Below are 14,723 nucleotides of genomic sequence, written 5' to 3' on the forward strand. Positions count from 1 at the left end.
CGCTTTACGTCAGCTCGTGACGTCAGTGGAGGTGCGGCGGCGCTGGCGACAGCAGTGGCTTTCGTGGTGTAGGCAAAAGCATGCGCCGTCTGCAGTGGATGCGCGGCACTTGCTGCGTTTTTGAGATGTAGCAGAGAATAATTCCCGATATTCCTGCAATATGTGGTGCTGTTGGTTGCGCCACCAAGGCACAAAAAAGAAAATGGTACCGGTTTTCACTTGTTTCTTGCGGTCGGATAAAGATTAGAGCGAATGACAGAGACGTTGAGCGCGATTGTACACCCTTCGGCGACGGGTTGCCATGACAGCTAACGTGCGTTGCACTTCTGCACTGAAACTTGATCAGTTCGTTTGCAACTCTTAATTGTCGTTATTGCTTTTCGACCACACGACGAATAGCGCTATAACAAACACCTGCAGCTCGTTCACGTCTTGGTGTATATACTATACCAGGCCACATGAAGTTTAGACGTACGTGATATTCCGTGCGCGTATGATCTTAATCGAACACAGTTAGGAAACCGCACTGTGAGTTCCATTCATGTGCGGTACTACCCGTGCATATTTTCGTACAGAAATGGACACAAAAGCTGCAGCGAAGGCAACTGCATGCAGTTACCTTGAGCGGTCACCAGCGCGATATTGCCGAAACGGGCCAAGAGTTGTGAAATAGTTTTTCTTTGTTTTCACTTTCCCGAATTTCAACGAGTGACGCACTTTTCATCAACGGTCCTAGAAATCGAGTGAACAAAGTTAGGATCCGGACAAAGTCAAGCAGCGCTATTTCTGAGAGTATTAAATTTTATTTTTGAAGGTCATTAAGATCATAATTATAACCATGTACAATCAGCTCTGATCGAGCAAGATTTTCAATCGTGGTATTTACGGTACATGAAGCTTAATGTCCCAAAGTGGAATTGGCTGTGAGGGATGAAAAGTAAGCAGAATATGACGCGCATTTGAATAAAATTTTTCCCAATATATTAAAAAATGTCAGCAGATCGCGCAAATTATGCTGCAAGTGATCGTGGATATCGTGGAGAACATTGCATTTGCGCTCATAGCAAAAAAACAAAAAAACAGCATTCTTACGAGCCTTCATGTATATATTAACTTGTGAATGACCCTGACTATACGTCTGTGCGATTAAACAGACGTCGAACGCCTTAGTCTTAGTGCTGGAGTCTTGCCCTCACACCTGCGGTGACATGAACATGGCCGCAATATCGATATTTATATCAACGTCCAAGATGTCCTGTCTGCAAGTCACCAGATCACGAGGCAGATTTTCACCACTTGTTGGTTTGCCCGGCACTGAAGCCGACGAGAAATCGGCACCTGACGGCAGTGGGCCTTTCGCCGAACAACTCATCTTCATATATTGCCTGGACTCAAGGGTCTTATCATCGCTCTCCCTTGAACTTTATTAGAACATCTAACTTTTTTTCTTTCAATTATTACCCCTCTATTTTTACATATTCCATTATGCCCTGAGGCAAAAACAACGTTATTAAAAAAAAAAAAAAACCGTCTTAGTCGAGCGGCATAAAACAAGTTGGCAACGCGCCCACTTGGCGAATGCTACAAACAACTATAGAAGATTGAGTTTTTCTCATTCAGTGAAATCCTATGACTTACGTTGCTGGTACAGTGAGCTAAAAATATGATTTCTAGTTCCGGTAATATTGTTCTTTAGGGTGAAGGTGCTTGGAGCAGAATAATAGTAATTGGTTCACAGGAAGGGAAAGGCGCCGTAACTGTCACACTTGCTCTGTGGACACCCGAACCGCGCCGTAAGGGAAGGGAGCAGGATGGGAATGACAGTGGAAAGAGAGAAACAGGAGCCGGTAGTGGAGGGCTACGAAGTAATTTCGACCACCTGGGGATCTTTAATGCGCGCTGACATCGCACAGCACACGGACGCCTCTTCGTTTCGCCTTCATCGAAACGCAGCCGCTGCGGTCGGGTTCGAAGCCGGGAACTCCGGCACAGTGGTCGGACGTCTTACCACTGCACCACCCCGGTGGGCAGCAGCAGAAAACGTACGTACTCGTCAAAATAGTCGTCATATGAAAAACGAACTTCCAATCATTCATATCATCGTCCTTGCATGCGCTAACAATAGGCCCAAACGTTAGACAGTGTTCACTATATATTAGTTTTTCTTATACATTGCGATTTCTCGTTTTCATTTAATTTAATCAGTCACTACAGTCGCCCACCGTAGCCACGCGCTGTTAAAACCACGGAGAACGAAGCCAATGCAGCGCTCTTCGCCAGGTAATTCCAGCAGTAATTGGTTAGTAAAGTGCTGAACTACTCTCCCGGCAATGACCAAACTATTTCTACGAACAAGCAAAGCTCACGCTTCAGAATATTTGCACGCGCGAACTGGTTTCGAAGTCGGCGTCGCTTAGCGCAGTGTAGGCACGCTGCGTTTTTGCCTACACCCCTTGTCGCTGTCGATCGCAGCGCCACCTTTGTTTGCAAACATGACGTTTGTTTTTACGTAAAATGTGAGAAGGCGCCGAAGCAAACATGAAACCGCCTTTTGTGAAACAATAAAGTTGCGATAACTTATGTGCCGTAGCGCGCGCGCCATGCACGATACGCACCATGGTAGGCCGTCGTCTCCGTCGCCACCGGCGATGACATGCTGCTGTCGTCCAGCGGGTGCGGCGGCTTCGCTAAGCCTCGCTTCGAGCTCTAGATCCATGCGGACCATGGCAACTACATGGCGACCGACCGACGCACGAAACGCGAACAAAATCGGAGCACCACCGGAAGTAAACAAACCAAGAGTCAGTGGCACCACGGCACCACTTCGTGGCGCTCCAAGGGCGGGGCGTCGTCCCGGAGTTTTTTTTTTTTTTTTTTAATTTATTTTGGCACTCGCTGCGGCGTGTTAGCGCGACGGAAGAGGAGGAACATCATTTTAATATGGAATATCTGCATTGTTAAAGAAGTTAGCCTAAAAATTTTGGCGCTGTGCTGACTAGTGATGGAGTACCGATAACTCGTGCGCCTTTCTTAAGTACGGCTTCAAGCTTTTCATGGGACTTTGGTTTATTTATAGTGTTTACCGTCCCAAAGCGACTCAGGATATGAGAGATGGCGTAGTGGAGAGTTCTGAAAATTTCGACCTCCTGGTGTTTTTAACGAACACTGACGTCACTAAGCCTTGAATTTGGCCTCCATTGAAAAGCGGTCACCGCGATCGTTAATCGATTACGCATCCTTGGGCACAGTAGTCCAGCGCCCTAACCTCTGCACCACCGCGGCAGGGCTGTCATCGGTACTCTCACCATCACCGTAATCAACAGAATGCACCGTCATTTTCATCGCTACTATCATCGTTATCACTAACTACAGTGTCATCGTCACCGCTACGGTTATCACTAACTGTAGCGCTATTATTGTCGCTACTATCATCTCTACACTAGACAAAGAGATACACTATCTGCTTCTCACGAGCCTGGTTAGAGTAGTGGTTCACTTCCAGTGAGTGCGGAACGCGCGTCGGCGTATTGCTTCATGTTCGTTTGCGTCTTTCAGCAACTACGAAATGATTTTTTGCTTTATATTTGGCTGCTCCAACCGAAGCGACAGTTCGATGCGAAAGAAGGCGACAAACACGCACTTCTTTCGCTTGCCGAGAATCATCGCAGACATTTGCGAACGCACCAAGACGCTGAGCACAGATCGGCGCACGGTGTGTGTGGCTGGCATTAATCGAGCTGATTTGGACCCCAACAACTCGAATTTACGGGAGTATGTGACTGCATGTACCGTGAACTTGTTTTGCAAAGAAGGGGAAAGCTCTACTATTGCTATGTTTGAACGCTGTCTGATGCCGCGTTGCTTTTTTTAGGCGAAGCAGGGCTAGAGTACCTACTTCACATTTCATCCCATTTGAACGCGTCTACTTCCGCCACATTTGATTAACTGCGCAAATCATTTTTTTTTTTTTTTTCAGAGACGCCGTCGGGGCTGTCGCTGAGCCTTTGAGAGCGATTGACCTGCAAATAAAATTATTAGGCTTGCACAAAGGAGCACTTTTCGTTTTGAGCAAAATAGGCACATGCACAGCAGATAAACTGGTCATGGATGAAGTTTCCACTGTCCAGTGAAACCTATCTTGCATAACTTTCCATTCAACATTGCGTTTATACCTCAGTACTTTTTCACAAAATATGTTTTGTAAAGAGTAACCCCAAGCAGTCACTGTTTTTCCCATTTTCCTCTCTCCAAAGTAATCCCTGTTTGTTTTATGCTCAAAACTGCGCCCAACTGGAACAACCCGTCCTCCGTCGTCTCCATCGAAGCTCCTCACACATCCAAGGATGCTTGTCTTCATGTGCTGTAACTACATCTATTTTTTGTTGATTTTTTCCTCTCACTCAGTGTTACGCCTGAGCAGCCTTGAAAGTAATAAAATGAAATGGCTATGTAGGTGGACATGCAGGGCTTATCTTTGTCAACTGCATTTTTGACGTGCTCCGCAAATTTCGGTTCGCGGACATCTGATACTCTCTCGTAACGGTAAGCGCTGCCTTCACAGCGAGAATTTTTTTTTTCTTCAAGTCGTGGATATTCATTCACGTAAACCATTTCGTGTAATTTAATTTCCGAGCAGAAGCACTTTTCATCTCGTAGACGCATCGCAGCCAGGTTTTTCACCCACACACTGGAGAAATAGTTGTGCGTCTCAAGTTATTTTAATGCATTCATTTCTTCCAAACTCACAAAACAGGAGGAATAAACTAAATAGCCGACGATATCACTGTAGGTCCCTTCAGGAAACACATCAGCGTCGACCGTCGTGTCACTCCCGGTCGTATCTGGATCCGTACCGCCGCACATTTGCACTTTTTCTTCATAGCGTACGCGCGCCTATCCAACTAGTTCAAGGTAATACCTTGCACACACGGCTCATTCCTCTGGGGAGGAGCATTGCGCCCAAAAGAACACGAAAATATCACCCAAAGCGCCTGTACAGTGGTCCGGCGTTACCAGCGCGAAGCACAGGCGGTCGGACGAATGGTTCGGCACATGATTCACCAGCATGGCCGCTCGCGCTAGGCGAGGGCGGGAGTTTAAAGGCGGAGCTTAAGTGCCCACCCTATTTTTTCCGACCGCCGCCGCAGCATCTACTCCGTGGACCGAGCTGGATACGCTACCTCGTAAAATGTAAATTTATTCTGTAAATTGAATGCTGAAAAAGTATATGATACCTGCAAAAGGGCTTCATTCTGTTTTGAAAATGGAAATTATGTGCGAAATGTAAATATATAGTGTTTACATGCAGAGAATCTGTATGAAATGTAAACGTAGTTACATATTTTTTTTTTTTAGCGTGTTAAAGCTTTATTTTTGCTCCAGTTCAGTAGCGATATCATTTTCTGCAGGCGCCACTATTTCAAACAGATTTAGCACCGCGCATTATGCCAGCGTTTGGAGTAATGAATAGTATTTTCTGTACTTAAAACCACAGGCGAGCTTCAGTTTGTCTTGCTGGATGAATTCACAAAATTAAATATTTGATTATTGGCAGAGTATTTACGGTAATAAACTGCAAATAGCTTTTGAATAAGACTCATCTCTATACTTCGCCTTTGCTCACATGCAGCCAATCATCCTGCGCTATCGAATTAGTCAAGAAAATAACCACTCAATAAATCTTTGTCACGAATTCGCGTTCTCATTTTTGAGGGATGATGTTGTGTGTCCCGTGATTTTCTAAAAGAGCTCAGTCTAGACACCGGTCTATCCTTGTGCTCCGCGGTAAAGTGTATGCTCAGGCGATGTTAACAAACGGTGCGCAGATTTTTCGAATAAATATGGCGTGTGTTCTGTGTAGAAAATTCTAAACTCGTCAAGTCTCAAACATAACAACATGGGACAGATAGGGTGGTAGGGGCTACAGGGGCCTTCCTAATATTTATCGAATCGGGCCCTCACCACTGTTAATCCGCCCCCGTGCACGGGCGGCTGCGGGCATCGGAGTCGATAGTGACAAAATATTAGGAAACAGCGGAAGAGGAACTTTTTTAAAAGTTTCACTTATAACTGGAACCTATATGGAACGAGAATGAGAGTGCAGCATTGCGGGGGCCAGAATCTCAACTGCGGCACATCAGACTGAAACTGACCAGGCAACCACACAAAGAAATTGAAGTGATATGGGTGCCGGCTCATTCGGGGAATCCGGGAAATGGATCGGCCCACAACATGGCTCGAGGTTTCGACAAACGAGTCTGTAGGCCGTTCGTATCCATGGATGACTCCAAAGTGGGGCTTTCATCTTTCAACGATATCACAAGCCATTACAGATTGGAACGACATAAATTTCCACCACCTGATAAAACGTTGAATAAGACACAAGAGATCGCTTGAAGGAGACTCCAGACGAGATCCTTTCTTAACCCCTATCTGTTAGCAATAATGTACCCGGATTACTTTAACCCCGCGTGCAGTGTCGAAACAGCCACGCATGATTATATACTATGGCAATGTAAAGAACCTCCACCGGAGGATCCAGTACAAATTTCTTCTCTTGAGCGATGGGAGGCCATTCTGGTCAGCTCGGACCCGGGCATTCAATCCATGGCCACCGAGTGAGCCGCCAAAGTCGCCGCCAGTCATAGGCTGGAGGCCATCTAGAGCGGACCGTCTGCATCTGCATTTTGACGAAATAAATTTTTTCCAATCCAAAATGCGCGCACAAGTGTGGTCGGAAACTGGCCACCTCGTGCGGCCACAGGTCGTTTTGCTCCATGAAGCACGTTCGTCTGGACTACGTGCTCCATCAACTTCCCCATGCATGAGGCTAAGGAAATTTGTCTCCAATTTTCCAATTGCGGGGGTTTGCCCGGTTTCGGTATTAGTATTTCCATTGATCTGGCAACCGGCTCGTTTCCCAAACTTTTCCAATGCAGCACATTCTTTACGTAATTAAATGTTATTTTGACATAATGTTTATGCATGACTTATTCCCGCCACACAACGTCAGCCGATCGGATTTCAGAAGGCGGCTCTCTACAGTGGGCAGTTCCTTTCACTTCATTCGTAATACAAGCGTAAGTTCTTTCCTCTCTTAAATATACCATCCAGGCATCATGAATAGCTGTGCTAAAATACGTTTTCACGCTCACGTCATTTTAACGTCACCGCAAAAAGTCATTTCGATAGACCGAAATTTCGCGCTACAAATTTGAAACACGTGACTTTTTTGACAGCCAATCTGAGAAACAACATGGCACCGAACGGCGGCCATGTGTGTCGAAAATAGGAACCCTGCTAAAGTGAGCTCACTTTACCCCTGCATAGCAGAAATTCTGACGGAAGTCACATGCTTTCGCAAGGGCTACTGGGATTCAGTATGGTTTGCCCACATGCGTCGTTTGCATCACTCCTATCGACTGCATTGTTGGTTTCTTTTATGGGGTTTTAAGTCCCAAAACAACTCAAGCTACGGGAGACGACGGAGTGGAGGGCTACGGAATTTTCAATTACAATGCACAACACACAGACGCCTTGCTTATATCCCCCCCCCCCCCCTCGAAAACTGGCAGCCGTGGCCGAGATTCGATCCCTCATCGTTGAGCACAGTAGCCGAGCGCCAAAGCACGCATGCACCATCACGGCGGGTGGCTGTTGTTGACAGAACCGGCCGGGATGAGTTGAAAATTTGCATTTTTGAGTTTTGTGGTTGGCGCAAGGTTTTAAAGGCCTACAGTAAGCGTTCGGTTTCACTATTGCACGTTTAGTTCATTCAGCATGCCATTGTAAGCGGATTTGGAAGCCGATAGATGGCGGCGGCCGTAGACGTCGCTCTCCCTTCTCTCTCGCACGTGCTCTGTTTCCGCCATCCTCACGCGTTTCTTTCGCATTGAGAAACGAATGTCGGCTTTGCACCTCCATGCTTAAAACCCTGCAAAACTAGGTCTGGCCAAGCCAGAGCTATTGCGCGACCTTTCTTTTTAGTGCGTAGCACTACTAGCCGCAATCACGGATTTCACCGACGTCTGTCCGAAGCCGTTCACTCTCCCTCTCCGTGAATTTGAAGCGGAGAAAGAGAAGTTGGCGACGCGCGCATCGCAAGGCTCAGCATTGAGGCGGAGCGGCCGCATAGCCGCAGCAGACGCCGCTCTCTCTCTCTGCCTGTCTCTCCATGAACCTGAACAGGAGAAAGACAAGGTGGCAACGCCCGCATTAGGCGACTTAACAATGAGAGGGCGGAGCTAAGGTGGAGCGGCCTCACAGATGCACCCAGTAAGAGTGGGGCGTGTCACAGTTGTGGACGTCACAGAAGTCACTGGGAAGCATTGTACAAGTGTTATTCCGGGCGGCATCTCTCCCCTCTAATCAGTCACTCCTCAGCCTTCACGTACAAAAAGCAGGCGTGTACGCGCGGTGCTCCCTGGACCTCGGCTCCAAGCCAGTCGTCGCGTCGTGTAGCAGCTTGTGCTTACCTTCAAGCGCATTTCCTGCTCTTGGATTACCTCTCTTCGTCCTGGAGACCTTTTTTCTGTGCTCGGAATGTGTTGACGCCGTAACTCTGGAGCATGTTTTGCTCATGCCTACATTCTCCCCAAACCTCTTTCTCTCCCCCTATGATATGCCACCCCAGACTTTTCGGGCGCAGTGCAATGCATTCCAAGAGGGATGCAACACAGTGTGCCTATTTTCGTTCATTTGTAATAAGAACCATTCAATATGATGTAATAAAAGCTTAGGAAAGTTTACTTCTCTTCGCAATAGATGACGCCTGGCCGTCTCGCACTGCGGCTAGAGCACTATACTGCGGCGCAGGTTCGCCGTGCTCGATGAGCAGAAGTATAATGGTTACGAAGTCCCCCCAGCGGGAACGTCACTCTACTAATTCTGATATTGCAGCTAAATGGCGCAAGGACCTCATAACAAAGTGTAATATGCATGAAAAGTATAGCAGGGCTACTTCTTATTTGATTAAAGGGGCGATGACAGGTTCGTTCGACGTATTGCTGTTTTATACTTCTGTGAATAATATACAGGTCTGTGATTCTACTCGCAAAGCTTTAGTGCCTAGCGCGCGGCGCACATTACAAAAAAAAAAAAAAAAAAAAAAAACGCGATAGAAATCGGAATTCGGAAGCTCCTCCCACAGAGAGCGACCGCCATTTTAAAATGCTCGTGCGACGTCAACCATGGCACGCACAACAACGCAACATGAGAAAGGGAGAAAGAGAGAGGGCCTATGGCGAAGTAAGGTACAGCGTTGGTGAAATTCGAGCTCTGGTTGGACGGCGTTCCAAACGGCGTCTCAAGTGCCCGACAAATGAAAGGCGCGCAGCAGGGAGGACGCAGAGAGGGACGAGCAGGAGGAGTTTCGAACCGCCCAACGTTATGGCGTCTCCGCAGTACAGGGTTGCCACAACGGCCGCCTGCTAAACCTGATAGTGAATAGGGTCTATACACGGTGTAGCGTCGTCTGCAAGGCAGGCTGCAATATGAAAGGACACGTCTTTTTTTTTTCTTGTGACGATTGACACGGTGGTCGTCCCTCATGTAGTAGTGCTTGATGAAGATATGCTACCGCCGAAAGCGATATAGAGTAAGGCATATTTTCTTCGGCATAAGGCACACTCACAGTTAGTGGGCTGCACGGTTCCTTAGCTTATCAACGCACTGATCTTTCGCATGATGCCGGCGATGACGCCAGCATGGCCAACGGTTGCCTATCACCGTAGTGTCAGGTCATAACCTCCTATAAAGGAGGCTATCGTGAGGTTTTCGGTACCGCGACGCCGATGGAACTGATCTGCAGACGGTCGTCCGATCTGTTTTGGTCAGATTGGAGGCCAGCGGGAACATGACACCCGATACTCGAGTGAACGGCCTGAACAGCTTAACCGAGTTAGAAAAAGAAAAAACAAGAAGCTAAACTTTATATGTTCCTCCTTAATTGTTATCAGCAATGACCTTGTCCAGAAATGTTAGCCGGCGCCGAACTGCCGGCTCATACAGCGACGAGTAGGCCTAGCTCGAGTATATGCGCATCAGGGTGTAGAGTTTCGGCAATGACGGAGCGCGTATTCACAAGCTTTAGCGGTTGCGTGTGGTCATCGAGTGTAGTTCTGGCAGTATAGCGACCCCAAATCGACGACTGCTCTTGTTCGGTGCGGGCATGCAGTGTAGAGCAATCGAATCGCTTTAATTTTTGCGATGACAGGACTGAAGCGGTGGCGGCGGCACATTCTTTCGTGCGCTGGCCGTGGCCAGACTGAACATAGTTTTGCAAAAATGCCTTACCAGCCGAAATAATTAAGTCTGACTAACACGCACATATAACAGCAAGTCACGAGGATAGCGATTCGTTCCAAAGCTTTGGCTGCTGCTCTAATGTCGCAAGGTATGCTCTCGCGTCAAGGTACGCCTGTTTGAGATTTACGCTTAGTTTTTGGACCCAAAGAGCGACGGGAATAGCTCAACAATCAGGCACATAACGATATCCCCTCCCCACTTTCGCGGCACATGTACACGGCCGAAGGAAACATTGGACAAGTGCCTTTTTTATGCGGTAGCGGTTGTTGCTAAAATAAGCTAACTCTCATAACGTAAGAATAATACGCTTCTGATTGCATGCCTAAATTATACAGCATGAGTTTTCTGATTTCGGCCTTTTCAGCAATCTCTGGACAAAGCCCGAGGATCTCTAAGTTCGCATATTATAGTGGTTACTCAAAGAAAAGAGAATATGTGAATAAAAAATTCTTGCTGAAGAAAAAAAAAATTCTGAGACCACCATCCGCGACGTGCATGCTAGAGTGCAGCCGGCACTGCGAATAGCAGACGACATGGAGACGTCACAATTGACGTTGTGACGTTTGGTTTGGTTCTGAGGTTTCCCTTTTTTACCAGGTGGACCAGACAGGTCCTAGCCAAGTCCATTCCCTACTGTGACGGAGTCTGTCCCGCCCTGGCGCAACGTCACCAACACTATCTAGTATGCCTTATCCAGTTCTCAAGGCGTCGTTTGGTTGTCTCCACAGCCGCAGCCCTCTGATCCCGCTGCGTCGCATCACTGTCCTCCGCAGCGTCTCCTTGCGGCTGTTCAGACGTGAACCCCAGCACCTGCGGCAAAGTTGACCCGCTAGGTTGACATGCCATGAGCACTTGGCAAGTCAACAAAATATGTTCGATCGTCTCTGTCTCCCGCCCGCACACCGCACACAAGACATCCGCGTTGTCCTTGTTCTAGATCCGCGCGTGCCATTTCTTCGTGCGCAGCACCCCCGCACGGGCCTCAAAAATGGCTGAGGCTTAGCTTGGTTAAGCTTGGTCAGATGCGAAGCATATTAATTGCTAAACTCGGCTTTCCATGGTTACACTTGGCTAAACTTTTCTTTCCTTGGTTACACGTGCTTTTACGTTGCTCGTATCAGTGGAGCATCGTAGTCGCCGAGCCGCATGCCGAGCACGCTCCTTGGCCAAACGTTCTTCCCGCTCTTCTGGGCTCTCTGCAGCACGCCGCAGCCTTCACTTTTCATTCCACCGCTCGGCTGCACTCCCTGGAGGCATCGCCACCTTTTGTGAGGGTCTACTGGAGGCAAGCGCAATTGTCTCCCCTTTATATATAAACCTGCGCTATACCACGTGGTCCGCACAGCGTGCAACCGCAGCCGACGGCGCGAGCCAGTCCCCGTCTCTCCTCTGTCGTGACGTAAGCGTATCACGTGGTGTGACGTCACCATACCACGTGGTCCGCACGGCGTGCAACCGCAGCCGCCGGCGCGAGCTGGTCCCCCGTCTCTCCTCTGTCGTGACGTGAGCGTATCACGTGGTGTGACGTCACCATAACACGTGGTCCGCACGGCGTGCAACCGCAGCCGACGGCGCGAGCTGGACCCCCGTCTCTCCTCTGTCGTGACGTCAGCGTATCACGTGGTGTGACGAAGCATTCCACATTCTTTGCACGGAGTGTAACCGTCACGAAGGGCTGTGGTTTACCTCTAGCAATATGCTTCGCATAAAAGCAGGGCGCTCCCCAGGGAGTTGTCATAGAACATCTCCTGAGTGATGCCCCTCTTGTGCGTGGAGTACATACCAACAGCCGGCTTGGCCGCTGCATCAGTTCGCCACCGCCTGGTCTCCGCCGCTGCCACGTGTTCACGCCCCTTCGAAGTAGTCCAGCAGGTGTCTTTAGTGTTTGTTACAGTTGGCAATGGTACCTCACACTTTGCACTCAGTTCACGTACCCTCCTCTTCCAGCGTGTGCCTACTCCGCAGTACAAAAGGCAGACGTCAGCGGCTAATGGTTGCCAGACCAGAAAGCTGATTCCGAAATTAATATTAAAAATTAATTTTAAAACTATATACTGCACGGAATGAGCTCAAATTTCGAAGATTTATAATTTAAAGTGTGAAGAGTAAAATGCAATAGTCAGTTTATGCTCAATTGTTGGCTGTCGTGATCCCTTTAACTATGCAAATTGGCAGTGTTTTTTCTACGGGCGCAGGTTTCGACGCCCATTTGAACACTGGTCTAAACCATATATATTGATTACTTTTAGCTGGGCCACTATGAACAAAAAGAGCAGACGTGGCAGTCACGCACTATTGCTGTTGTTCCCTGAATTGATTTCATGGTTACTCTGTGTATACTATGCGCTGGTGCTTGTTCTTCTTTCCTCGGTGCATATGGCACATAGTACATACCCATAGTGGGGCATTGGCCGAGTTCATGCACGTGTAAGAAGATAATTTATGATGTCGGGTTAGACTCTATGATAGACAACTTATTAATAAGGAAATAGCGTTTCTAAAATAATTTGAAAAAATTTTGAGGTACTAAACACTTTATCGTAACAAATTTGAGGTAGAAGAGCGAGTGACACGTGCGGCGCTGCGCGAGACAAGTCTTACGTCACGACCACTGCCGTAGAAACACGTAGAACAGTCGTGCTACGTCGATCACCGTGGAAAGCTACTCCCATAAGTGATGGCAGGAACTGCGCGTTAACGTATGCATAAACAGCTCCATGGACAAAAGAACAACGGAAGAACCCGCCAGCACCTTAAGTCGAATTGCCGGCTTCTTGTACCAGACCTTGACAGATCCACAGCTTTTCAAGAGCCGCAATGAGGTGTGTATGCGTACCGGCACCATTTTCCTCTTCTATCGTAACATAATGTATGTGTAGGCACTGACCGAATGACGGTGTCGACATCGTTGCTGCAGGCGTCCGTCGATCGTTTTTTTGGAATGCATATGCATGCGTTCTGAACGGTGCTCGGCGAAATCAGCCGCTAAGTGAACCATTGTCGTGTGAATGGAACATTGCTACAAGAAAAAATGTTAAAATGCGCATGTCGTGCACATTATGGCGACGAACGCTCAGCTCTCCGCCATATTGTTTAGTGCGTTCGGCTGCCAAGTCGAAAGATCGCGGAATTAAATCGAAGCCACGCCGTTTGCGTTTCAGTGGAGGCGAAATACATTGGTTTACTGGAAAGGCGCAATGTCTATCTCACTTTTTCTGTGGACACCAGAACAGCGAGCCGAAATGGAAAGGAAAGGCGGGTGTGAAAGTCGAAAGAGGAGCCGTAGTGGAGGGGCTGCGAAGTAGCTTCGACCGCCTGGGTATCTTGACATCGCTCAGCACACCGACGCCCCTCTGTCTCACCTCTATCGAAACGCATCCGCCGGCGGTCGGGATCGAACCCGGGTACTCCGGCACAGCAGCCGTCATCTTAACCACTGTACTACCGCGTCGGGCCAACACGATATTAACCATGTGCCTTTATGCTGGAACCATGGAGGAAGGAATCTTCACTTCCTCCATGTCCTCCATGTCTGGAACTCACCACAACGGCGCCGCTCTTCACGCATAGCCATGCATAGCATGTTCAGATCCGCGGTGAGTAGTTAAAGTTCGCGGTTTTTTTTTCTCACAAATTATTATTACTACAATTACATTGTTATTATTATATATAAAGATATTGATTTTTTTCCCCTTCTTTTATGGCAGTTCTGATTCTGGCGTTTCGGTTTTTCTATGGAAATATAGGTCACGTGATCAGCGCTCGGACTCTAATGGCGTGATCGTGACGGTTTCTGTTCGCTATGATTGCGTAGCTCGGCCGTTCGGCTTAGTTGTATGTGCTGCAGTCTTTTTACAATGACGACAGTGGTTAGTACTTGCTCTGCTATGTAGTATATGGATAGCTTGCTAGCTTTGTGATGTTCATTTCGTACGGGGAATATTATAGTACCATTACTTAAAGAGCAATTTTAATTTGCGTGTTCGTTCAAACAGAATTCGAAGCTCGCGCTGCTCGTACCGGCTCGTATGCGATGAACTGCTCAGTTAATTTCACACACACACACAAACACAAATAAAATAATAATAGCAGTAGAGACATCAAAATGTAACCAGAGTAAAGTGAACGGCAAAAACATTTATCTGGCTACTTAATTTGCATAGGAGAAGCTGTCGGGCCAGTTGGTGCTGATCCATTGTGTTCGTTTCAAAAGCCTTCGAAATCCGTACCGCGCGTACCGGCTCGCATGCAACGAGCTGGCTTGTGTTGTTATTTCTGTTTCCTGTGCTCTGTCCGTGTGTCTAAGCGCTGTCAACCACAATGTAAGAAATAACGGAATTAAACATGCAAAGGAAGCACTTGATGGCATTTCGAAATATGTGCGTTATCTCATTTCAAGTGCCGAGTACAGCATATTA

At 47.8% G+C, this 14,723-nt stretch overlaps 1 protein-coding gene across 10 annotated transcripts in view; it reads left to right on the plus strand.

The window, feature by feature from the left end:
• The first annotated feature begins 12,920 nt into the window (after window positions 1-12,920).
• Window positions 12,921-14,723, plus strand: part of LOC146202865 (uncharacterized) — an 87,377-nt gene continuing 85,574 nt past the window's right edge. For 8 of the 10 annotated variants that reach the window (XM_084588387.1, XM_084588388.1, XM_084588389.1 and 5 more), the window contains exon 1: window positions 12,921-13,127. In XM_084588387.1, the coding sequence (XP_084444513.1) occupies window positions 13,023-13,127 (105 nt within the window). In that variant the 5' untranslated portion in view covers window positions 12,921-13,022. Of the gene's footprint in view, window positions 13,128-14,061; window positions 14,175-14,723 lie in introns of those variants that run through there. The other 2 variants (XM_084588396.1, XM_084588393.1) reach the window with 2 other exon arrangements.

Source organism: Amblyomma maculatum, chromosome 1 (assembly GCF_055883805.1).
Source record: "Amblyomma maculatum isolate TAMU_Amacu chromosome 1, ASM5588380v1, whole genome shotgun sequence".
In the NCBI taxonomy this organism is placed as follows: domain Eukaryota; kingdom Metazoa; phylum Arthropoda; class Arachnida; order Ixodida; family Ixodidae; genus Amblyomma; species Amblyomma maculatum.